We start from the raw sequence: 27,351 nt of genomic DNA, 5'->3' as shown, positions 1-27,351 counted from the left end.
GGGGTCTTGAACTGTTACTCTGCTTTTCTGTCATGGACCATTCCAACTTGCCAGGCATGGACAGGTATCAACATAGCTTCTTGAGGACCCAAGTTTTAACACAATTTTTGGCCTCAAAGGATATAAGATGGCAATTCTTGTGGTGTTGATTATAAAAAACCTTCTAAAACAACGTTGGCATAGCGCTAATCATAATCTAACCATGACATAGATGGAATATATCCAGTTTTATTGCAGACACTCAAAGCTAACATGTCTTACCTTTGGATAATGATAATTTTTCACTGTTGGGTAGATTGATCCTGTGTACACAGGGATTTCCATAGTGGGGACTTTGGAATCATTAATCGTTGTATACGCTAGTCTGGCGCCATCTGGAGCCCACCAGTGGGCAATGTGAGTTTTAAATATTTCCTCTGCAAAAAAAAACAAAAATAGTTAAAAAAAACTGTAGATTTCTATCACATTGTAAAAAAATAAGCAATTTAATAAAAAAAACCCAAAATAATATAACAAATAACAAAATGACCATTATTCTTATATGAGACTTGGTTATAATTGTGTTGTACAATAATACCAGAACAGAAAAAAATGTGCTGAATAAAAAAGATTGTTTCTCATTAACCTCTTAACAATGAAGCTGGACCTTTGATTAAAGGCCACTTTACACGCTGCGATATCGTTACTGATATCGCTAGCGAGCGTACCCGCCCCCAACGTTTGTGCGACATGCCCGTGGTGCACAAAATCGCGTACCTGCCTAGCGACGTCGCTGTGACCGGCGAACCGCCTCCTTTCTAAGGGAGGCGGTTTGTTTGGTGTCACAGCGACGTCACTAAGCGGCCGCCCAATAGAAGCGGAGGGGCGGAGATAAGCGGGACATAATATCCCTCCCACCTCCTTTCTTCCGCATTGGCGGCGGCCGCAGATAAGGTGAGGTTCCTCTTTCCTGCGGTGTCACACGTAGCGATGTGTGCTGCCGCAGGAACGACGAATAACATCGTCCAAGTAGCAGCAACGATAATCGAGATTAGGGGGGGATGTTACCGATGAGCAATTTTGAACATTTTTGCGATGATTCAAACTCGCTAATAGGTGTCACACACAACGACATCGCTAAAGCGGCCGGATGTGCGTCACAAAATCCGTCACCCTAACGAGATCGCTTTAGCGATGTCGTACCGTGTAAAGCGGCCTTAACTAATTGCCATGGATTTGGCATCTGAAAATTCTAATGTCTAGGTTTCTGCTGGTCATACATGAAATATTAAATGCAAAGGAATGATTGACGGTGTAATAGGTGGCCAGACTGAGCCAACTGAGCAAGAACCAATCTTTATTGGTTGATTGCAACTCTGGAAAATTAAGGGGATCCATACACTACAACATCAAGGTCATACCCTATTATATCATGACTAGGAGGAGGTGGAAAGCAAAATGGAAATGTGCATCTCAGTGATTGTCACTATGATGCATGCTCATTTATAAGCTTAGTAAAAGGGTTTTTCTAAATTCAATAGTTTTCCTCTCTTTATTATGCTAAAGAATACCTTGCTGATTTCTTAGCTTCTGGCTTCTGAGACACTAAGGTATCCCAGGAAAATGTTTCCTGCACCCTGAGAATGTAGGCTTGGGCTTTGCATTATTCCTTGTCAATGGGAATGATAGAAATAGCCAATTGCTGTACTTTTCTTTAGGAGTCCCATGGACAGTTCCTTAGAGAGTTAATAGAGAAGATGTTGAGCATGCACTCTGCATATGTACCGCCCCGCGGGCTCGGCTGCGACAGCCGAGCCGCTCGGATCCATGCTCGTACTGCGGGTGGTGGCTCGAGCCTCTCACGGACCCGGGGGTCACATCGCTCTGCAAGGGAGTTGGCGCTACACGCGGGGATTTGGGTGTGGAGTTCCACGGCCGGGGCCGCGGTTATTTGGGTTGGATTGTAAGTTCGTGACGCCACCCATGGGTTGTGGTGATTGTAGATACCACCGCTGCGGTAAAGGTATGGGAGCTCCCGGGAGCGGTGTAATGGCGCAGCTAGGTGTTGACCCCTCCGTGGGTAGGGGGTGTTGGTCCCGGGGCCCGGTTGCCGAGGGCCGGGGTGCAGGGTGCAGTGTTGCGGTGCGGTGCGTGGCCCGAAGGCACTGGTGTACTCCCTCTGACACAAGACACCGGAGTCTCTGGTAAACCAAACGGAGTGATGAACGGGGCCTGCAGCCGGCTGCAGCTTCTCCCAGAATAGGTTGGTAGTTTCCGCCTTTCTCCTGCACCTCTGTATGTAAATGTTTGACTCCTATGCCTAGACACCGGTAGTCTGCTCCCCCACTTGTATATGCCGAAGGAGCCCATTTGCCCACAGACGCTGGCCCTTTGGGTCTCTATGCCTTGGTGGTGGCTTTACCCTGTATGGTTGGGCTTGTATGGGATAGGTCCTTAAGTCCAGTCCGCAATCAGTTGATTCGACTCGACCCTGTTGGTTCAGGACTTTGAACTGGGTCTGAGTACCCTGCCTGGTGCTCCGGTATCCAGTTGGCTCCCCGGTTTGGTTCCGGCGGGCCACTACCCTGTCCCGGTCCCTTACGGTTCCACCGGTCATCTTCCCGGTCTCCTGCAGGTGGCCACCACCGTCTGCCTCCTTGCCAATGGTGACTGGGCTCCAACCCAGCCACCTGGTAGTCTCGTGGCAGACCTGGACACAGGACTCCCCATGAACTTGACTGCTCAACACTTGTACTTGAACTAGATTCCACTAGACTCTGTGTTTTTCCGCCTCCAGGCCTGTGAACTCCTCAGTGGGCGGAGCCAACTGCCTGGCTCCGTCCCCTGGTGTGGACATCAATCCTGGAGGGTGGTGACAAGGTTTTTAGTTTGACTAGTGTTACCTAATCGGGAAGGGGGTGTGGTGTTGTGTGTGACTACCTGGGACGACCCGACTAGTCCAGGGCGTCACACATACAAGACATGACTCTGCAGCGCTCGGTTTTGGGGGTTCCTGTGCCCATTTCTGAGACCCTGGGAGTCCCAGCAAACACCCAGCAATCAACAAATTATCCCATAACTTGCAATATTGGGAAAAGCCCTTTAAGCCCAGATATTCCAGACTTGGTTTCCACTTTTTGTCTTTCAAGGTATCTGAATATATGGGCGCCCATTTTTACAAACTATTGAAAGGTTATACATTTTAGCCCTCAGGGGATTGTATATAGTCATAAATAATACTTGGAGGCTCCATATCAAAATTTGCAATAAGCTTTGTTCGATGTTGATCATGGCCTAATGGCAACCAAGGAGAAATGGTCTCCGCAAGGAGAAAAGATTTCCCCTTAGACCCCACTATAGCATCTCACACAGTCAGATCAGATCTCATACTTTGCACTGACGAGGTACAACCACCCATAAACATCGTGTCTGCAAATTGAGGTTCTGATCTGGCATAAATCCTAAGTCATATGACAAGGCTCGTTAAAGGGTCACTTTTGACTTTTAGAATTGCTACCTCCAATAGGTGGCAATAGAATCCGTCTCCTTCCTCCCTGAAGAGACAATTTAAATATTAGTCATCAGCAACAGAAATCAAATGTGAAGCTCCTATGCCCCAATCCAAACTCTATCACAGGTCTCCATATGGCTGCATTGCCTCTAAAGCCCCTCGAGCACCAGGGCCTGGGTGTGAAAGCTACCTGAGAACCCCTAAAGCTATGTCCATAGTACACCCAATCTTGACCATGGAATAAAGCCTATAAATCCAGAGAAAACAATCTAAATGTAGTCATGGTATTTTTGCTCGAGACTGTCGGCATTTTAAGTAGTTACTTTTCAGTAAAAACAAAAGCAGAATTGACGCCTCTCAGTTTGAGATCTGATTAATTCGGAAAGATCAGAGCCTTCCAAAAATAAGATAACAAGTGGAGAGAGCTGTCTGCAATACTTATGATAGAAAAGGAACAGATCTGCAATTTTATATTAGACACATAATATAAAGTGAATTTTAACGTTGACTGGAACTCAAGATATAAAATAGAGTAAAGGAAAATTGGTAAATATATGTCTGTATATTCTGTGTGATTTTTGGTATAGTGTATATACTGTAGACATGTGAAAACCTCTTAAAGGGACTCTGTCAACAAATATTTGCTCCTGCATCTGAAATCAGCATAATGTAGGGGCAAAGACCCCGATTCCAGCAATCTATATTTTACTGCTTACTACATTTTTTATTATAAAATGCTTTATCTGTTGCAGACTTACCAGTTCTCTATATCCTGAGCTCTGTATAACCTTTCCCACATCACTGACTGGAAGCTTTTTGTGTACCCTGTGCATAGGCAGAAAGCTGCAAATCAGTGGTAGGGGCATGGTTGGACTACCTGATAGCAGGCTAAGTAGTCCTCTAGTAATAATAAGCAGCCAAATAACACTACGAGAGGTGGCAAAATACAGCCACCAGGGAGAAAGGTTGCCAACTTGACATTTTATTTTTTCTGGACAGCTTATCAAAAAAATCAAGGACAGACAATATTTTTTACAAACACATTGGAAAACTATAATAAATCATTATGATTATAATGATTGTCTACAGCCCATAATTTTCATATGAAGACATCAGCTGCATTCACTATGAAGTGTAAAAAGATCACAATTACAGTCAAAATAATTTATATAAGTTTATCCAGCTTGAAAAAATCACGGACGTCTTAAATTCTTTTCTCGGACAGGACAAAAAAAGTGCCTTATTTTTATGGACTAGAAAAATTGCCAGCCCCTCCTAATCTCATAGTCTGAACTGGTGCATACTGAACATGACATACAATATCCAAAATAGCAGTTGCACTCAAGGCAAGGAGAAAAAACAGGAATATAGATGATGAACATTGGAATATGAATATGTACCGCCCCAGCAGCGGTCGAACCACTCGATCTGGGTGTTGCTGCTCGTGGCTCGAGGGTCTCCGGACCCGGGGGCTCAGGGTCACTCTAAATCATGATGGGGCGTTATTTACAGGGGGATGAGATAGTTTGTGACGCCACCCGTGGTGTGCGGTAATAGGGAGTACCGCTGTGATGCCCTGGCCTATCAGATCGTCATAGGGTATTGTGCAACCTGCTCTTCTGCACAGTATCCACTCCTCCTTGGTTACGGGTCCTGGTCCTGTGGTGTTGCTAACAGCTTAGCCAATCAAAATCCTAGGAACACTTTACACTGTACCCACCAGACACACCATTGGGGGGCCTGAAGGGAATAGGGCCGCCCCCATGGGGAGTTGGTAATGGGAAAGTGAAGAAAGTGACAGTTGAGCAAAAGGAGAGGAAGGAGAAGGAGGCTGAGGTGACTCTCTGTCAGGGAGAAGTCTAGAGCAGGGCTCCTGTAGTTACTAGGTGGCAGACGTTGGTCTGGGCCTGGTAAGAGCTGGAACACTGGTCGCAGGGGATTGTGTCAAGGGGCATGGACTGCTGAGGAGGTCAGCCGGCGGCCTCGAGCTATCACCGGGCAGGGGCCAGGGCACGACTGGGTACATGGACCCTAGGCCGGAAAGTAGCTTCACGCGTTCCGGAAATTTACCCCAATGGGGGTGAAGACTTCAAGATTCATCCAGACCCGCTCCAAAATCAGGGTACTAGCGCACCGATGGGATAGGACTTTCCCAATACAGTCCAAAGAAATCCTACGCGTGAACCCTGAGAGCAAGCTCACTCTGTTAGCCATACGGGTGAGCGGGATCCGAAGAGTTTTATACCCGAAGGTCCAACCAGAGACAAAGGTGCCAAGGACAGGGCCACAGGCTAACAGCAACACCAAGGGCACGGACCCAAGCGTGCTCCCTACAAGCTGCAGTGGTGCTCAGAATTCTGGTTTACAAGCTGTCAGTGTTGTTATTCCTGGACTGAGTGAGTACACCTAAAACACCTGTTCCTATTTCCAACGGCATCCAAACACCAACCATCCAACGGGCACCGGGACAAAAATCCCCTACCCACGTAGGGGTTAAACATCAGGCTGCTACACCATCGTCACTGTGCTCCCCAATGGCAGCGGTGGTCCCTCACATTACCACACACCATGGGTGGCTTCATGAACTTTTAATCCCCCTGTACATAGTCCCCATTTCATTGAGTGGCCACACGACCCTCGGGTCCGGAGACCCCTCGAGCCACCGCGGATCCGAGAAGCCCGGCTGCTGGCACGGGGGCAGCACACCTCAATTTCTGGCGTCACGAACAGGATACAAGCAGGACCCACTTACCTGGGTGACGTGCACCTTGAAAGCCGCCAACCGCGAGTCAAGATTCTGTTTCCCGCCAATTCCGCCATTTTCCGCCATTTTTTCGCGCCAAAACCCCGTCTTCTCCGAGAAAGCATGTGAAGCTTAAGCCCCGCCCCTCGTCTTCCCAGTGAGGCCGGAACCGGAAGTTCCCAGAGGGCCACAGTCAGCAACAGAGTGCTGCGAAAAGACTGAGGGGGCGAGCCAGAATGTCTTACTAGCGGAAGTGGAGCAGGGACGCCAGGACTCTGTGACAACGTTCCTGGAAGACGCAGTGGCAAGATGGCGGAGCGAGATTGGTCCCCAGAGCATGCTGTCCCTGGGACCGCGGAATGGATAGAGGAGGAAACAGAGCAGCTGTGCCGGAGGATGCTGACGCAATTCCTCTTCATTCTAACCACTGGAGGGAAGAGATGAGGAGCCTGGCAGTGGCGGTGCGAGCCCGTGAGATTGAAATCCCACCTGAAGAGTGGGTAAGCGGTTACCCAGTCTCTGTTGATTGCACAAATCCGGCCAAAGCAGCTGAGGGATCCGGACCATCCCCGCTCGCGGTAAGCGCTCGACTACCTCGTCCTCGGCGGACACCGAGCTGCCCCCACCAACCCCGGCAGCGGAAACTTCAGTTTGTTTATCAGAGTCTCTGGCTGCAGAGATCCAGAACAAGGCCCTCATTCCAGCCACGGCAGCGGACACCCAGACATCGGCCAGACCAGACCCGGCTGCTGGGCCTTGCAACAATGGTAGCGGAACCAAGATGTCTACCTATTTACTGCGCGGCATCCCGACGGCTGTTGGGGCCGCCAGAGTTCAAGTAAAGCCAGAGCCAGATAGGGAATGGAGGCCGGATGCTGATGCCCCCTACTGGGAATGACAAGCACTCCAGTAGCAGATGATGCCAGTAACGACCACACAAGAGCGACAACAACAGGAGAAGCTTGCCCGAACCTGGAAGGAAAAAGAGTACCTGAGGAAGGCCACCTTCTGTGTCCGTGGGCCACAGCGCAGAGAGTACGTCAGGCGGTTTAACCCCGAGAAGGGATGGGGTTTTCTATGGGAAGCGGATCTCTCCGAGGAAGTATTTGTCACGCGTCGAGATGTTGAGCAACATCTCCCCAGTGGTCACCCAGGACGTAACCTGGAGACCGGAGAAGTAGTCAGCTACACCCGCCATTGGGGTGAACGGGGCTGGTACGCCCTAGATGTGAAGCGGCTCGCTATAGTCGATGAGCGAGTAGTACCACCCGCCGCTGTTGAGTACTTGCCTCCCAGTCAGCAGAGCTGAGTGAAAAATGTTACAGTACCAGTAGTTGCGATGCCATAGAATTGTTAGGTATTGGTGTTTTCGTTTGTTATTTTCCATAGTTTATTATTTTTCATATAGAAAATGTTAGTGAATAAGTGCCTAATCAACCAGTTTTAATAAAAGAGTGAAAGTCACCTGATTTATAAGTAAATTGCTAAAAGTGTACAACTGGTACATGGACTCCGTTAAAAAGTTTTAAATATATTGAGTAAAAATGGAACACGGTCACAAGACTGGCGTGATCAACACAAACTTGTGTCTTGTATGATAGTTGTACCTCCTGTGCCAACCAGAGTCGTCTAAAATACAACACCCGGGACCTTAACCCGGTCACGGACTCACTTTAGGTTTCCAGGAGGAACAGGTTGTTTGGGTGGCGGGTTGTTGGGACCGGGACGTTGGGACTGGACTGTCACAGGAAGGGGCTGCAACGGAGTAGGTTGAGCCTCCGTTACCATGGAAACCAGTAGTGTCCCACCGTTAGGCGATGAACGCTTAACAAAATTTTAGTAATGTTTAAGTGAATTGCCTCCCCTGTGTGGGATGGATCCGTTAATAAAAATGTGTTAACCTTTATATTTTTCCTTTTCACAGTTAAAAGCAAAACAAAAATAAACCTCTGGTGTCCTGTAGCTCACGGACAAGCTACATTTAACCAGGGGGAATGTGACACCCTGGCCTATCAGGTCGTCATAGAGTATTCTGCAATCTGCCTTCTGCACAGTATCCACTCCTCCTTGGTTACGGGTCCTGGTCCTTTGGTGTTGCTAACAGCTTTACACTGTACCCACCAGACACACCATTGGGGAGCCTGAAGGGAATAGGGCCGCCCACATGAAGGGTTGGTAAGGGGAAAGTGAAGAAAGTGACAGTTGAGCAAAAGGAGAGGAAGAAGGAGGCTGAGGTGACTCTCTGTGACGAAGAGGTCACCGGCCTGGAGCAGGACTTCTGTAGTTACTAGGTGGCATCACGAACTTTTAATCCCCCTGTACATAGTCCCCCTTTCATTGAGTGTCCGGAGACCCCTCGAGCCACCGCGGATCTGGTTCCGAGCAACCCAGCTGGTGGCACAGGGGATCTGGTTCCGAGCAACCCAGCTGGTGGCACAGGGGCGGCACACCTTGCCGCCGCTGCCGATGGGAGTACCGGGGTTGATGGGACGGGGGCTGCTAGATGATGTTTTCCCTCCACGGGTAGGGAAGGCCCCAGGACTGTGGATGGTGGAATGGATTACAGGGGAGCACAGGCTCACTGGAGAAAGGGGTGGTCTGGTACTCACTCAGAAGGAAAGCAGACGCTGACAACGTAGTAAACCAAGTCTCTGGGTGCCGCTGCCCTCTTGAGCCTGTCCAGATTCCATCCCCTGCAGTACTGCCTGATGGTCCAGAGTCTGCCTCCGTGCACAGATTTTAGTAGTCCAAGTGGTCCTTAAGCCTGAAGCTGTCCGGGCCCCGCTCACCACTTTTTGGTGTGAAGGAGTTGTGCTCTCAGGACTCAGAGCTCATGCTTGGGATTTCAGTGGGCTACTTTGGTTGCAATGCTCTATTCCCCTCGTTGCACTAGTGCCCCCGATCTCTGAGCTTCGTGGGAACAGTCCATAAAAGCCCTGTCCTCCGCAGGTTAATTGCCGGGTTGCTTGAGGCCTCTCCCCGACCTAGAGTCCAGTACCTCAACCTGCTTTTGGTCCCAAACCGGCTATTGTACTCGAGCTGCTGACTGTCCTCTAAGACTAGTCCAGGCACCCAGTCCCAATATCCCGCGACCGGGTCTCCGGCTCTTCGGGTCCAAACCACCATCTGCAACCCAATCTACTTTTTCCCTGGGAGCTCCAACTCCCAGCTTCCCCAAGCTCCTCACTGCTTGAGGGCTACCACTGCTCTGACTTGTCACCTCCCACCTCCCTGCCTGACCTAGGTGGGCGGCCCTATTCCAGCTTAGCAGCCCACTGGTGTGCCTGACAGGGTGTGGTGCGAAGTGTGATTGGGATTTTGGATGCTGATGGAGGCAGTACTATCCTTTCATTGTTGGCGGTGTTATATAAGACTGCAGGTAACATCTAATACTTTAGCTGTTCTCAGAGAGTTATCACTGCGTTGTGTGGTATTATTTAGGAGTGTAGGTGACATCTACACTGGGAAAGTCACCACTGTTTTATCTGTGGTGTTACATAGGACTGCAAGTAAAATCTACTACATTAAACGTAGGCATGGAGTTAGAATTGTCTGATATCTACAACATTTTTTGCAGAAAGCTATGTGACATTAATTTTGGTTAACTGTACTTTGATTTTATGGTTAAGGAAGAAGAATGTAAATGTGTTGTGAATGTCATTCGAGTGGGTGCTGATGTGGAGCTCCCTCTGGTGGCCAGGAATGGTAATGAATCTGAGTAATGAAATGAATCTGAGTTTTAATCTGTGACTCAAACAGGTGTTGGAATTATTTTGGAATCCAGAAAGTCCTATTACAGACAAGCCTGGTGTATTTAAGAGAACAGTTTCTGCTTGTCTGATGCTGGTGATAAATGTTTGTTTCTGCCTCTGAAGATGTTTTGGAGTTTGTCCTTCAATTTCCTCTATTTATCCTGCTCTAGAATTCACTCCATATAAGTCTGCTGGTTTTCTTTTTGCTTGTTTTGCACCTAAGGATGTTTGTGTTTTTGTTTCCATTTTGTTCTGTGTTTTTTTTCTAGTATGTGAGGATCTAGCTCTCTGCTATTTTTGAGAGGGCAGTTCCTTCAGCAAGAAAGGGAGTTTCTCCCTGTTCTGATTTTGATTATTTGCACTTTTGAATATTATTTGTTTTGTGATTTTGTTTCTCCCCATTTCATCTGCAGTTATGTTAAAAGTGTCTGTCACAAGAGTACCTGATATAGTGGGGGAAAGACCGTGTGGTCTTAGGACTTTTTTCTATCAGGAGTTTGGTATTTTTTGCAGGTTTTTTTGCTGGCTGCAATCAGTTATCTTTCCTGTACTGTTGTATCTAGGAAGTCGGGCCTCACCTTTGCTAATCTATATTTTCTATCTGTGTATTGTGTTTTCTTACATCACCATCATTACATGTTGGGGCTTGCTATTCCTTCGGTGACTGCTCCAAGGCAAGTTAGGATTCCCCATTTCTATTTTTGAAGTGTAGCAAGTTTCTCCGGCTGGGATGAGGTGGCTAGATATGTTAGGAACATCCAACTGCTACTTCTAGTGTTGTGTGATAGATAGGGGATTGCGGTCAGCTTAGTTTCCAACTACTCTTGTGATTTTTTTTTTTCTGATTAATGGGATTTTTTGTGATCATTCACAGTTACCAGTTCATAACATAAATGGGTGTGGTCTTAAAAGGGGTGTGATCTACAAGGAGGCATGGCTTATCCACCACACAAACCAGGAACCTGCTGTTAACCCCTCCCCTGCACTTACTAAGCGCTCAGATTCCAAGTACTTTTTGTTTACAAACATTCTGCGATCACAACTAGCAGATCAATCCTCGCGTCATTGTGTTTCAAAATATACCAGAAAATAAAAGCAAAGCTGCATCTCTGCTAATAGCCTCCCATCATAGGAAGCTGTGCTACAAACACTAAACCTTCCACAACTATGATTTCCAGCCTCTATACAACAGGTCCCTTCTATAGTGTTAAATCCGCAGGCATCACCCCAGCCCTGTAATAACGGAGCAAGGGCTTTATGCTGTATTCAGTAATCAATCCATACGAAAACAGCAATTCAACCTACAGTTTATTGATCATTATGGAACTCGGAGTGCTCACTTTGTCAATCACGAGCCTGCTATAAGTTCCATTCTTTGTAATATGCCACCTTTAAATTACAGTTATTTCTATCGCTCCGGCCAAACATAGAATTATTTTTTGCTTCTTTTGTGCTTTTCAGAGTATACAGATGTCTAAATGGTTCCTTCCATTTTAATTCACTTCTTTTCCTTCTTCTTTTTTTCACATAGATTCTTTAAATCTTTGTTGCACTTAAAGGATGAGTTCAAAGGTTTTTTTTAGCAGTTCCCCAATGTAAACTTTAATTTTTGTACTCATGATTTTGGAGAGTTTCTCCTCCAAAAATTCAGCAAAAAGCTCAGTGTGAACGCACCCAAAGAGTAAAGGCTGCTTTACACGCAACGACATTGCTAACAAAATATCGTTGGGGTCACGGAATTCGTGACACACATCCGGCCTCGTTAGCGACGTCGTTGCGTGTGACACCTACGAGCGGACCGCTAACAATCAGAAATACTCACCAAATCGTTGATCGTTGACACGTCGGCCTTTCCCAAATGTCGTTGCTCATTTTGGACGCAGGTTGTTCGTCGTTCCTGAAGCAGCACACATCTCTTTGTGTGACATCCTGGAAATGACGAACAACAGCGTTCCTGCGTCCTCCGGCAATGAGGTGGGAGTGACATGAATGCGGCTGCTGTCCGCCCCTCCGCTTCTATTGGTGTCCACTGATTGACGTCTCTGTGACGCCGCATGAACCGCCCCCTTAAAAAAGAGGTTGTTTGCCGCCCACAGTGACATTACTAGGAAGGTAAGTCCATTTGACGCGTCCCTAGCGATATTGTTCACCACGGGAAGCGATTTGCCCATGACGCACAAACAACGGGGTTGGGTGCAATCGCTAGCGACATCGCTATATATGTCGCAGCGTGTAAAGCAGCCTTAACTTCAGGGAAATCTCAGAGGGCAATACTTTATTTAATTTTGCCTTCTAAAAACAGAATTATGTGCATGTCAATATGTTAAAACTTATTATTAGCACTTATCACTTTTACCACAAGGCAAGATCTATTCATGCACCTCTGTACTGTGAATGTTACTAAGGCCTTGGCAATATGACACCTCTTGGTTAGAGATGAGCAGACCTGTGGAAGTTCTGGTTCAGCTGAACTTTCACAGTTCGGTTTTGGACCCGTATTTGACCTGAACTTCATTTGAAGTCACTGATTGGTAGTTTGCGTCTCCACCCACATGCAGCCAGCCATAAACAAATCACTTCCGGGGAGAGGAGGGTTTTTTTCGATTTTTTTTTTGGGGGGGGTACATACTACATCTGATCATGCTGTTGTTACTACCCAGTGTAAGCCGATCAAACACTGCAAGCGGCTCATAATAGGCCGAGCACTGATTGTACCCAAGCACAGCGATGCTTGCATGAGTAGCTTGCAAATGTAAAGGACCCGAACTCCAAACCTCAACTTCAGGTTCGCTCATCACTACTTTTGGCCATTCTGTACTCGGCAAAGGACTCTTACCATAAAGGGGGCTTTACACGGTAGCAATATCGCTAGCAATTTCTATCGATATCGAGCGTGTAAGTACCCGCCCCCGTCGCGCATGCGATTGTTTGTGATCGCTGCCGTAGCGAACATTATCGCTACGGCAGCGTCACGCGTATTTACCTGGTTGGCGTCGGCGCTGTGACTGCCGAACAATCCCTCCTTCAAGGGGGAGGGACGTTCGGCATCACAGCGACGTTACCGCAACGTCACTAAGCGGCCAGCCAATCAAAGCAGAGGGGCGGAGATAAGCAGGACATAACATCCCGCCCACCTCCTTCCTTCCGCATTGGGGCCAGCGGCAGGTAAGGAGACGGTCCTCGCTCCTGCGGTGTCTCACATAGCGATGTGTGCTGCCGCATGAGCGATGAACAACATGGATAAACAACCCTTACCGATTTTTGAGTTTGGGATGACCTCTTCATGGTGAACGATTTTCACCATTTTTGAGGTCGCTTAAGGTCGCTGGTCAGTGTCACACGCTGCGATATCGTTAATGACGCCGGATGTGCATCACTAACAACGTGACCCCGACGATAAAACATTAACGATATCGTAGCGTGTAAAGCCCCCTTAAGTCTTGGTCCACTAAGCAGAATCAATGCCAGCTTATTTTTTATTGCAACTTGTCTATAATATCCATGATGTCTAACTCAGAAAACCCATCGAGAAGATTTGAGTGAGCTACATCTACTTGAATTTGCGGTCCATGTTTTTGACCCAGTGTTGGTTTGTGTGTCACTTTTTACAATCCTTGATACATTTGTTTTTCTTGTATTAACAAAGAAAATGTCTTAACTTTCATACTCATTAAATAGTAAAAAAAAAACGGCCACAACGCAGATGACATGCATGTGATGTCCGTTTTTACTCACAGGGCTATTAACTTGCATTGGTGAGTTTGATATGCTATGCAACATGGATCAAAGTAGGAGATATCTTCATTTTTTTGCAGACAATCTGTACTCCAAAAAAAGAAAACATGAAAACATACAACCATTGTAATGGTTATGTGATGTAGCCATAAAAACAGTGGATAGTATACGTGTCCTTTTCTTGCCCCAAAAAATTATATTTGAGCAAGTGGTTTTTTTATGTGTAATGTGTATAATTAAATGGACTTTTCAGCCCAGAATGCTTGATATTCCTTAGAGGGAAGCTCATGGTAGGTTTGTCCAACTTTTCTCTAATGTATGGGCACTATTGCCACAAGGGACTGCTCCGGCCACTAAATAGGAATGATAACGACTTGCTCCAGTCTCCAGTGTTCTGCTGACATCGCTATGTATGAAGATTGATGTGTCCGGGGATGAAAAGATGAGTTATAGTGATGAGTGAGCACTACCATGGTCGGGTGATCGGTAGTCATTAAGACCAGTTGGTGCGACTCAAACGCCCAAGTATAATGGAAGTCTATGGGGCACTCGAGCAGTTTTTAGGGAAATCTTCCATTGTACTCCATAGACTTCCATTATTTTCAGGTGCTCAAGTCACGCCCTTACGAGTATCCAACTGCTCTAAATGACTACCGATCATCCGACCATGGTAGTGCTCGCTCATCACTATAACTCATCTTTTCATCCCCGGACACATCAATCTGCGTACATCAATCTGCGTCGGCAGAACACTGCAGACTGGAACAAGTCGCTATCATTCCTATTTAGTGGTCAGAGCAGTCCCTTGTGGCAATAGTGCCCATACATTAGAGAAAAGTTGGCCAAACCTACCATGAGCTTCCTTCTAAGGAATATCAGGCATTCTGCGCTGAAGAATCCATTTAATTATATATTAATTGCACATGAAAAAACCACTTGTAGATTTTGCCTTTAATCATCTGTGTAGGAACTATCAGTGGATTTCACCTCTACATTTTTGGGAGTGAAATCTATTCAAATCCCCTCTTTGTGACTTAGTACTATGATTTACTGTGGATTTTCCATGTGCAAGTAGCACGGACATTGCAGCATTTGTGCCCCATACGGAGCCACCGAACAGTTTATTTACCTGTACCGTGTGAGATGTTTTGTGATGAATATTTAGTTCTAAACTAGAATTTTCTTGGATTTTCCAGCATGTTTCCAGCTTCAATCATATTGCAAAGTTTTCCCTTAAGATTTCGAGATCTTTTCATCTATTTTGTATTCAGAATAGTTAAGTCTGTAATATTGGCTTTTGACCATGACATGAAACTAATCTACTTTCTTGGTATAATTTGAATGAAAATGATGACATTATTATTCAGCTGTGGCTTCAATCTACATCCTGATGAGTCATATAATCACACTGATGATGCGCGGACACATTTTCTGCCAGTTATCTCTCCAGATGTTTGGGTATATACCTTTGTGTTAGACACTTGTCACCCCTCTGGTTAATAGCACCATGCACTGCAATATGTCATAGCAAAAGCTACAGCTCTAATCTGTCATTTTTGCTGGCAGGACAAAAGCACAACCAACCATTCACAACAAACAGTGCAGAATACTACGAGCTGCATAATACACTACTCACATTCACACATTCAGACTTACGATTTTACTTTAATACATTACGTTGGCCCCTTCAGCCATAATTAGGCTTTTTCATTACAGCTCTAATAAAATACTTTAAAGATGCCTGAATGCTGCAATCAGAAGTTCATTGGGACTCAAACAGAAAATGGCGAAGGCAATACTTAAAAATTATTTTTTTCCACTTTACTGATGCTTTTGTGTTTATTGATTTTTTTTTTTTAGCAAAATCACAGCATGCTCTAGGCATGGCATTTTACTATCTGTGAATTTGTGTTGTTTTTTTTCCCAACAGATCTCTCTAAGAAATGCATGCATTAGTCCTCTTTCGCACTTCCGTGGAATACACACACATTTTTCACGGACATGTTGAAGGTGCATATGGCTCTTTGGGTGTCATGATTTTGGCACACGTGTGCTTTCTGTGATAGCACACGGAGAGCAGGAACTTTTTACTCACCTGCCCCCAGCACTGCTATCCATGGTGCTGATGTCTCCTGCGCTGCTGCTTCTGGATCCGCAGTAACGTGAATATGCAATAAGCATAATGAGCGGGACCAAGAAGCAAGTGACAGCAGCACCGAAGGCAGCAGAAGTGGAGACACAGGAGTATAGAAAATAAATTTATTTCAAATACACACATTTTCTACGGTACATGTCATACGGATTATGTCAGTGTGTGGTCCGTATGACATCAGTGCATCCGGAGAAAAATGGACTTGTCTCCATGCGGAACACACGGACAAGCGTGTGCTCGATATGGACACACGATCCTTGTGAAAACACTGATGTGTGTGCAGACCCATTGATTTCAATGGGTCTGCGTATGTCCATGTCTCCAGTATGTATGAAAACTGTCGTCATACGTACCGGAATCATTGATGTGTGAAGGGAGCCTTAAGGCCGCTTTACACGCTACGACATCGCTCAAGCGATCTCGTTGGGGTAACGGAATTTGTGACGCACATCCAGCCGCTTTAGCAATGTCGTTGCGTGTGACACCTATGAGTGATTTTGAATTGTCGCAAAAACGTGCAAAATCGCTCATCGGTGACATCCCCCCTATTCCCAATTATCATTGCTGCTGCGTGTACGATGTTGTTTGTCATTCCTGAGGCAGCACACATCGCTATGTGTGACATCACAGGAACAAGGAACCTCACCTTACCTGCGACCGCCGGCAATGCGGAAGGAAGAAGGTGAGCGGGATGTTACGTCCCGCTCATCTCCGCCCCTCCGCTTCTATTGGGCGGCCACTTAGTGATATCGCTGTGACGTCGAACGAACCGCCCCCTTAGAAAGGAGGCGGTTCGCCGGTCACAGCGACGTCGTTAGGCAGGTAAGTAGTGTGACGGGTCTGAGCGATGTTGTGTGCCACGGGCAGCGATTTGCCCGTGTCGCACAACCGATGGGAGCTGGTACGCACGCTAGCGATATCAGTAACGATATCGCAGCGTGTAAAGCGGCCTTTAGGCTTTTTTGAATACGTTTTTTCTTGCAGATTTTATTCAATATACAAGGGAAAATGCATCCCAGCAAAGTCTATTAGGATCCTAAACTGTGACAAAACGTGTGTTTTTTCTGCTGCATTTTCCCTGCCAAGAGATGCAGTTTTAGGTACAGAAAATCTGCCCCTAAGTCTGTGTCGCACCCCGGGGCAGCCGAGCTGCTCGGATCCGGACGGTCCGTGGCTCGAGGGGTTCCGGACCCGGGGACACCGAACAGTTTTAAATGAAAAATATAAAAAAAAATAAAGTCCGACTATGCCACACGCGCTTTGCGGCCAGGGATGATAGGGCCGCCGCTGCAGGTTCCCACTGGGGATGATGGATGGGGAGCAGCGTGGATGGTGAGCAGGGATTTTCCCCAGGGGCAGGTGAAGGGTTAACGTGGAGGCATGCGGCAATGAAGCAGTCCAGACAGAGAGGGCAGTTTGATGGTTTTTACTCACTGGATTCACGCCCTGGGGACGTACTGGATCCCAGGTGCGCCCGTGTCCCCGATGACTGTGCCTGCCAACCTGGTGCCACTCTCCACCTGTGCACTCAGGTGTATGTGGTCCTCCCTGGCGTGGAGCAGTTGGAGGTCCTCCTGGTGTCTGGGTCCTCCCGCAGGCAGCTTGGACTATTTAAGGGAATATGTCCCGGTCCCCTCTTTGCTGCTGATGCCTCGGACGTTAGTGGTGGCAGATGAGGCCTGAAAACCCACCCACCTGGCAGAATTAACAGATGGCTTGAAGTCCTGGTCTGTTCTGGGATCTGCAACCTGTGCGTGCAAAGTACTGTGAGCCCTGGATTTCCACTCCACAGGATCCCTCTGCCCTTGGAGCTTGCTCTTTCTCATTCTGCAGCTACTTTCCTCCTCTGAGTGGCTGATCTTTCTCCTCAGTTCTTTGCAGTGCCTTTACTACCACTCCGACGACTTTCTTACTCCTTACTTTCCTTTCTGGTTCCTTCCACTTTCTCTCTGTGTCTCAAGAGTCTCTGGTCTGTCTTGACACCTTTCTTACTACTCCTCACCTCAACTCACAACCTTCCTCTTTCACTTCCTTTCTCCAACTGCTCATAGCCATGCTCCCCAGGTCACTTTCTCCTTCTCCAGGTCTGGTCTTTTCCTCCCAGTTGGCTGCCTGTTATCTAATAGTGCCCAGCCTTGTCATCTGGCTAGGTGAGGCTCCCAGTTGGATACAGCCAGTGTAAATGTTCTGGTGTGCTAGTGTGTGTGTAGTGGCTGGCACAGTTATGTTGGACCTGGGCTGTTACCTTGTTTTTGTGACACCTGGTTACCGCAGGTGTGTCACATCTGCAACGTGGGAACATACCCTTAGTGTGTCATGTCTTCAATCTATTTCAATTACATTATGCAATACACGTTAATGCAACACTTTGTAGGAGTGGGGGTAGCCTGACCATCTCCTACAGAAGCCTCACTCAATACACTTGCACTGAGCAAAGCCAAGCTCCTTTAGGGTGGCTTTAAATGCTGCGATATCCGGCTCGATATCGCTAGCATGCGACCCACCCCCATCGTTTGTGCGAAACAGGCATATCGCTGCCCGTCGCGCACAAAATCTGGCACCCCCGTCACACATACTTACCTGCATAGCGACGTCGCTGTGACCGGTGTACCGCCTCCTTTCTAAGGGGGCGGTCCGTTCGGCGTCACAGCGACGTCACTAAGCGGCCGCCCAATGAAAGCGGAGAGGCGGAGATGAGCAGGACGTAACATCCCGCCCACCTCCTTCCTTCCGCATTGTGGCCGGAGGCAGGTAAGGAGATGTTCCTCGTTCCTGCGGCGTCACATGTAGCGATGTGCAATGCCGCAGGAACGAGGAACAACTTCGCCCCTGCGACAGCAACGATAACTGGCAGCGGACCCCCATGTCAACGAGGAGTGATTTTGGATGTTTTTGCAACGATCCAAAATCGCTCCTAGGAGTCACACGCTACGACATCGCTACAGCGGCCAGATGTGCGTCACAAAATCCGTGACCCCAACGAGATCGCTGTAGGGAAATCGTAGCGTGTAAAGCCCGCTTAAGTCAGAATGTGGCCGGGAATATGTACAGTCATATGAAAAAGTTTGGGCACCCCTATTAATGTTAACCTTTTTTCTTTATAACAATTTGGGTTTTTGCAACAGCTATTTCAGTTTCATATATCTAATAACTGATGGACTGAGTAATATTTCTGGATTGAAATGAGGTTTATTGTACTAACAGAAAATGTGCAATCCGCATTTAAACAAAATTTGACCGGTGCAAAGTATGGGCACCTCAACATAAAAGTGACATTAATATTTTGTAGATCCTCCTTTTGCAAAAATAACAGCCTCTAGTCGCTTTCTGTAGCTTTTAATGAGTTCCTGGATTCTGGATGAAGGTATATTTGTCTGGATGAAGGTATATTTGACCATTTCTGTTTACAAAACAATTCCAGTTCAGTTAAGTTTGATGGTCGCCGAGCATGGACAGCACGCTTCAAATCATCCCACAGATTTTCAATGATATTCAGGTCTGGGGACTGGGATGGCCATTCCAGAACATTGTAATTGTTCCTCTGCATGAATGCCAGAGTAGATTTCGAGCAGTGTTTTGGATCATTGTCTTGCTGAAATATCCATCCCCTGCGTAACTTCAACTTTGTCACTGATTCTTGCACATTATTGTCAAGAATCTGCTGATACTGAGTTGAATCCATGCGACCCTCAACTTTAACAAGATTCCCGGTGTCGGCTTTGGCCACACAGTCCCAAAGCATGATGGTACCTCCACCAAATTTTACTGTGGGAAGCAAGTGCTTTTCTTGGAATGCCGTGTTTTTTTGCCTCCATGCATAACGCCTTTTTGTATGACCAAACAACTCAATCTTTGTTTCATCATTTCACAGGACCTTCTTCCAAAATGTAACTGGCTTGTCCAAATGTGCTTTTGCATACCTCAGGCGACTCTGTTTGTGGCGTGCTTGCAGAAACGGCTTCTTTCGCATCACTCTCCCATACAGCTTCTCCTTGTGCAACGTGCGCTGTATTGTTGACCGATGCACATTGACTCCATCTGCAGCAAGATGAAGCTGCAGGTCTTTGGAGGTGGTCTGTGGATTGTCCTTGACTGTTCTCACCATTCTTCTTCTCTGCCTTTCTGATATTTTTCTTGGCCTGCCACTTCTGGGCTTAACAAGAACTGTACTTCCATTTCCTTACTATGTTCCTCACAGTGGAAACTGACAGTTTAAATCTCTGAGACAACTTTTTGTATCCTTGCCCTGAACAACTATGTTGAATAATCTTTGTTTTCAGATCATTTGAGAGTTATTTTGAGGAGCCCATGATGCCACTCTTCATAGGAGATTCAAATAGAACAACTTGCAAGTGGCCACCTTAAATACCTTTACTCATGACTGGATACACCTGCTTATGAAGTTCAAAGCTCAATGAGGTTACAAAACCAATTTAGTGCTTTAGTAAGTCAGTAAAAAGTAGTTAAGAGTGTTCAAATCAAGAAATTGATAAGGGTGCCCATACTTTTGCAGCGGTCAAATTTTGTTTAAATGCGGATTGCACATTTTCTGTTAGTACAATAAACCTCATTTCAATCCAGAAATATTACTGAGTCCATCAGTTATTAGATATATGAAACTGAAATAGCTGTTGCATAAACCCAGATTATTATAAAGAAAAAAGGTTAACATTAAAAGGGGTGCCCAAACTTTTTCATATGACTGTATATAACATACTTGTAGTCATGTGACCGCTATTTCTGATGCTGTAACTAACAAATCCTCACAGTGCACAGTACTTGGGACAGCAGAGACAGCAGACTTATGGATTTGTACCAGACAACTTTTTTAAAACCAGAACTTTGACTGGTCGACATGGGAAAAAATCAGTGTGTGTGTATATACAGTACAGACCAAAAGTTTGGACACCTGCTCATTAAAAGAGTTTTCTTTATTTCCAGGACTCTGAAAATTGTAGATTCACATTGAAGGCATCAAAACTATGAATTAAAACATGTGGAATGAAATACATAAAAATGTGTGAAATAACTGAAAATATGTCTTATATTCTAGATTCTTCAAAGTAGCCACCTTTTGCTTTCATTACTACTTAGCACACTCTTGGCATTCTCTTGATGAGCTTCAAGAGGTAGACACCGGAAATGGTTTTCCAACAGTCTTGAAGGAGTTCCCAGAGATGCTTACACTTGTTGGCCCTTTTGCCTTCACTCTGTGGTCCAGCTCACCCCCAAACCATGTCGATTGGGTTCAGGTCTGGTGACTGTGGAGACCAGGTCATCTGGCAAAGCACCCCATCACACTCCTTGTTAGTCAAATAGCCCTTACACAGCCTGGAGGTGTGTTTGGAGTCATTGTCCTGTTGAAAAATAAATGATGGTCCAACTAAACACAAACCGGATGGAATAGCACGCTGCTGCAAGATGCGGTGGTAGGCATGCTGGTTCTGTATGCCTTCAATTTTGAATAAATCCCCAACAGTGTCACCAGCAAAACACCCCCACACCATCACACCTCCTCCTCCATGCTTCACAGTGGGAACCAGCCATGTAGAGTCCTTCTGTTCACCTTTTCTACAAAGACACGGTGGTTGGATCCAAAGATCTCAAATTTGGACTTATCAGACCAGTGCACAGATTTCCACTGGTCTAATGTCCACTCCTTGTGTTTTTTAGCCCAAACAAGTCTCTTCTGCTTGTTGCCTGTCCTTAGTAGTGGTTTCCTAGCAGCTATTTTACCATGAAGGCCTGCTGCACAAAGTCTCCTCTCAACAGTTGTTCTAGACATGAGAAGGTGTGTCTAAACATTTGGTTTGTACTATATATATATATATATATGTATATATATATATATATATGTATATATATATATATATATGTATATATATATATATATATATATATATAAAAAAAAACATTTCCTTCTTCTCCGCACCTGTGATCCAATTATCGCAGACGATCGAGTCGGATGGAGCTCAGTGACAGACACATAGCTCACACTCGCAGCAGAGTCTGAGCTGAGTGTCATTAGCATATAGCATACGATGCTCTCGCATTGGAGGCTATACTCTTGTGTGACCCTAATTTAAAGAAAACGTTGACTGCCACATTCACTGCTCCATTACTTGACTTTTGAAGCACTACATTTAGATCTCACTCATATGAGCAGATAAGATGAGTGTTAGCCAATGTTTTCTCGGATACCACTCGGCCCAATGGTATTGCATGAGGCAGGGCTGATCGGCACTTCTTTTCCCATGCTGACTCGACATGGTAAAAAAATTTGCAGCATGCTGTCAGTGAGGGGCAGTGTATATTGGATGATGGGTAGTCCAGTTTACCCTGACACAATGGAAAAGATGGAGAAATTAACTTCTCCATCTTCTCCTCACCTGTGCACCAATTCTCAAATGTGAGAGAATCTGCTCACACTAAGCTGACATTTGGACCAAACGTGGTTAGAGTTGGAGCTGAGTGTCACTTGCATAGTCGATCTGATTTTCTCGCAATCTACAATTGTGTGACTCCATCCTTAGGCAGAACCTCTTTAAGTTAGACAACACTAGCAATAGTCTAGGGCTTGGCATTGGGTTGAAGCTTGAGGAAAAGAAATTGTGTTAAGGGTGCTTTACACGCTGCGACATCGCTAGCGATTGCTAGCGATGTCAAGCACGATAGCACCCGCCCCCGTCGTATGTGCGACATTTGGTGATCGCTGCCGTAGCGAACATTATCGCTACGGCTGCGCCACACGCACATACCTTGTCAGCGATGTCGCTGTGACCGCCGAACAATCCCTCCCTCAAGGGGGAGGTGTGTTCAGCATCATAGCAATGTCAGTGCGGCGTCACTAAGCGGCCAGCCAATAAAATCAGAGGGGCTGAGATGAGCGGGACGTAACATCCCGCTCACCTTCTTCCTTCCGCATTGCCGGAGGACGCAGGTAAGGAGATGTTCGTCGTTCCTGCGGTGTCACACATAGCGATGTGTGATGCTGCAGGAATGACGAACAACATCGTACCTGTGGCAGCGATATTAAGGAAATTAGCGACGTGTCAACGAGCAACGATTTTCACGTTTTTCTGCTCATTGATCGTCGCTCATTTGTGTCACACTCTGCGATGTCACTACCGGCGCCGGATGTGCGTCACTAACGACGTGACCCTGACGATATATCGGTAGCGATGTCGCAGCGTGTAAAGCACCCTTTACAGTCTTCAATTTTGAACAGTACAAGTGTTTTTCGGTCACGCTGGTACCTTGCTGTTTGGTAGAAGGTGTACATTGTGTATTTGAAATTTCTCAGAAGTGGATTACGCTATAACTTGTTTCCAGAAAGTCTTATAAGAAATGCTGAACATGCCCTGGGGGAGAAGCATCTATTATACTAACTTACTGTCTAATAAAATGCACCTGAGAGATCTGCCAGAATAATTACCTTTCCTGTGCCAGGGTTATAAAACAGCATTGTGCCCCTCAGCAAAGCCCGGGCTACACTGCAAATACCGAACTTCAGCCAGATCATTTATATACAATCGCTATAATCAAAATTACTTTTCATATGTTTTAAGGAGGCCTAAAAAAGTGGACTGAGGCTACGTTCCAAACAAAAAAAAAAAAAGCCCTTATCCTGACAATATGCTGTCCTAAAATCGATTGGCAAACCTTACATCAAGCCTCCTGATGATCCGTGGCCGGAGAAACGCGTTGAGGCGAATCCGGGGAATTTCTGGGACACGCACATGACCCCTTACACGATAAGTGTTTGACGACCTCTTTTTTGTCAAACTGAATGACCTTACCTGGTTGACTATTGTTATGCATTTGCACTTTATATGCATTGACACTTTATGATTTATATGCGCAGTCTGACTGGGCGTATCAGTTAGTACTTGAAGCCAGACCTTATTCATATTTTTGCACATTGTACTGTACTATGCACTATTTCATGCACTTATTTAATATGCATATCAAGTAGCCTTTTGAGTATCTATTGTTTGCATCTTAATAATTGTTGATACTCCTGGTCCCTGGGGCTATATAGCTATACATCCACTGTATCGGATGTTTTTGGTTTAAACCATTACCCCAGAGCCACCAGTAATATTTGAGGTAGTCTGATCTTGGTAGTCATGTACGGTTGTTCCAGCTTATCTGTCCACTAAGGTTGAATGTACCCTACCTATGACCCTGTACTCTGTCTATTTTTCACCACTGCATTGAGGGTCTACTCAGGGTCTCTATAGGGTCAGCCACCGCCGAGTGGGGGCGCCATTTTTCGTAGTCATCAGGGTGCCGACCCCCACGGTAGGTAGTGGACAGGAGGGAGGTTTATCGGTAGGGTGAGTATCTTACCTTCCTCCCTTTCTTTATCTCTTTTTCCCTTTTAAATATTTGCACAAGGGTTGTGGATTTTAATAAGTCATTAATAAAATTGTGTTTTAAAGGGTTATATATTTTGTTTTGGACTGAGGCTACGTTCCCACGATGAGCTTTTGGTGAGTATTGAGCGAGTAGTTAACTATTTGTGCTGGGTATGCTGTTAGCGAGTACTGTCCGCTACGCACATATTCGTTACGAGTAGCGGGTGCAATGTAAGTCAATGGGAAATACTCGCTAAGTAGTGAATAACCCGAAAGCCGTACTATTCGCTACTCGCACGAAAAGTACGGCTTTCAGGTTATTCTTTACTTAGCGAGTATTTCCCATTGACTTACATTGCACCAGCTACTCGTAATGAATATGTGCGTAGCGGACAGTACTCGCTAACAGCATAGCGAGTACGAATAGTTAACTACTCACTCAACACTACACAGTTTCACTGTGTCAAAAATGCTGCAAAAATCTCCTGCCGACTGAGCTTCTCTTTTACTCAGCGTAAATTGCCCTGTGGATTAAAATCCGCAATGTGTACATGTGGCGCCCTGGACAAGCCAGGACATCACAGGTACTACACCAACACACCCCACACTCCCGGTCAGGCACACCGAAGTCAGACAAAAACCCTTGTTGCCTCCCTCCAGGGGCTGATGTTCACACCAGGGGGTGGGCCAGGCGGTTGGTCCCGCCCACCGAGGAGTTCACAGTCCTGGAGGCGGGAAAAAGAGAGAGATAGAGTTTGGAAGTGAAACTGAGAGGAAGGAAAGTGGTAGAGGAGCAGACAGAAGTGGTCCGGGTGTGTGGCCCGGACGGATCAGTAAGGTTGGCAGACGGTGGTGACCGTCTGCAGGAGAGGCCTATCGGAGCTAGCCGTAAGGACCGTGGACGGGCGGTGTCCCGGCGGTACCGGACCGGTACGCAAAGAGAAGCCAGCACCATCCGGCAGGGGCTTACGGACCCCGGCAAGGCTAGGAGTCGCCATGAATTTGTAAAATCCGTTAGTGAAGGGAACCTCCTAGGTTTCCCAGCAGCCAAGTCCCGACAGAAGGCAACCGTCCAACCAAGAGAGGGAAACACAGTCACCGCCAAGGCTAAAGTTCCCAGGGCCAGAGCCTGCGGGCAAAAGGGGCTCCTTCAGCAACCTCCAAGCTGGGGAGCGGGTTACCGGTGGGAACCCATTGGAACCGTACAAACTACACAGGTGCAGGGAAAGGCAGTCACCATCAACCGGCCGGGAGGAGAAGCACCGCAGCCGTCTGTGGGACCCGTCCACCCAGCCGTTTGTTTTACCGGAGACTTTGTGTATATCATTGGCTGATTGAGTACCACCGTGCCATGCGGCACAGTGCTGCCCCCGCGACCCTGCACCTCGCCAGGTCCCGTAACCCGCCTGCAATCAGTCCCTACCCCATCACCGGGCCCCGGGACAACCAACCCCCCTACCCACGGAGGGGAGAACTAACATCCAGGCTGCTCCCTGTCATCGCTCCCGGGATCCCCGTCCAGAGCAGCGGTGGTGTCACCAATCTCACCACAACCGTGGGTGGCGTCACGGACAATATCAAATCCCCACAATCAATCCCCACCCTTTTCACTCACAGGCGAGGAACGCCGCTCGAGTCCCCGGGATCCGGCCCACCGCTCGAGCCACCACAGAGCCGCAGCAGCCGGACCCGAGCAGTGGGAGAGCGTAGCGTCCCCTCCTCCGCCCGCGACAACTTGGCGTCACGAACAGGATCTTACCGCTCTGCCGTCTGGTAGAGGTGCGCCTTGTGACCGCTGGAGGCGTCCGGCCGAAAAATTGGAGAAGCCGCCATTTTGGGCGCGAAAAATTCCCGCTCGAGCGTCTCCTCAAGCAGTGGAGGCACGAAGGCCAAAACCCCACCCCTGTAGAGGAGGAGCCGGAGGTAGACTGGGGGGACTGATGGCGTCTGGCCGCATGTAGCCCGTGGCTGTGGAAGTAGGGACGCCGGGACCCTGCGGCCATCTTGTTGCTGGTTCCTGGAAGAGGCCGCCAGAGCCATGTTCATGCCGTCCCGCAGCACCATGGCCCCTGCGCCTGGAGCCGTGGCGTGGGTGGAGATCCGGACCGCCCAGCTCCAACAACGGCTGCAGGTCAAGATGCAGCTCCTCCTGGAGGAGTGGGAGGCCGACATGGTGGAGGTTGTGGTGACCGTGCGGAGATGCGAGGAAGAGGGAGCTTCGGAAGGGAGGGTGAGTGACCCACGCCCCTGTGCCCCTAGTGGGTCGGTCATCGCGGCCGAGGGACCCGGTCCACACCCGCTCACCCAGCTACCTCCCCCGCTACCCGTATTGGCCGCTGCGCCCCCGCCACTAGGCCCGCTACCACCGCAACCGGTAGCGGTACCCCGCACGTCCGCCCAGGCGGATCGGCCTGCAGCCGGAGCCCGCGACCGATCGGAACTGCTCCCATGGAAAGTGCCAAAGTCTGAACCGGAGGCACCTGCAGAGATTTCCCCCGAGCCGGAGACGACAAGCCGCTCCGTGCAGGAGGCCCGGTGGAAGAGGACCCCTGTGCCCATCACCCACACCTCGGCTGAGGTTGCGCCGGGTTGCCGCTGCAAGGCAGCACCCAAGGCCAAGTCACCGCGGGACCTTCCGCCCAGATTACCAGTGATGGGCAGTGTCCAAAAGGTCTTGCGAAGCCCGACCCGCGCGCCGGAGCTCGCAGCAGCCCCGTATTGGGAGAGGGAGCCGACACCGCTGGGCCCGGAGATCGCGGAAAGGGAGAGGAAGAAGGCAGAGTTGGTGGCCCGCATGATCCGGGAAAAAGAGAGCCTCCGGCAAGCGACTTTCCGTGTCCGGGGCCCCCTGTATGAAGGGCAGGTGAGGCGGTTTGATGTCCGCCGGGGCTATGGTTTTATTTATGAGCCGGGCCTGGAAGCCGAAGTCTTTGTAGCCCGGCGGGATGTCAACGCCCACTTGCCGGAGGAACACCCAGGCCGCAACCTGATGCCGGGAGACCTGGTGCAGTACACCCGGCACTGCGGGGAGAGGGGGTGGTTTGCGTTGGATGCAAAGCTGAGGGGCAGCCAAGAGGCCCGAGTGTCCACCGCGCCCCCTCCCCTGACCGACGCCGAGG

General features: G+C 47.7%; 1 protein-coding gene across 3 annotated transcripts in view; it reads right to left on the bottom strand.

The window, feature by feature from the left end:
- The window catches only part of DPP6 (dipeptidyl peptidase like 6), a 1,510,443-nt gene that overhangs the window by 163,991 nt on the left and 1,319,101 nt on the right, over positions 1-27,351 (bottom strand). For all 3 annotated transcript variants that reach the window (XM_075315434.1, XM_075315436.1, XM_075315435.1), the window contains exon 9: positions 262-416. In XM_075315434.1, coding sequence (XP_075171549.1) covers positions 262-416 — 155 coding nt within the window. The remainder of the gene's footprint in view (positions 1-261; positions 417-27,351) is intronic.

Source organism: Anomaloglossus baeobatrachus, chromosome 6, assembly GCF_048569485.1.
Source record: "Anomaloglossus baeobatrachus isolate aAnoBae1 chromosome 6, aAnoBae1.hap1, whole genome shotgun sequence".
Taxonomy (NCBI): Eukaryota; Metazoa; Chordata; class Amphibia; order Anura; family Aromobatidae; genus Anomaloglossus; species Anomaloglossus baeobatrachus.
The sequence above is the reverse complement of the archived record's forward strand: the minus strand, read 5'-3'. Positions and strand labels throughout refer to the sequence as shown.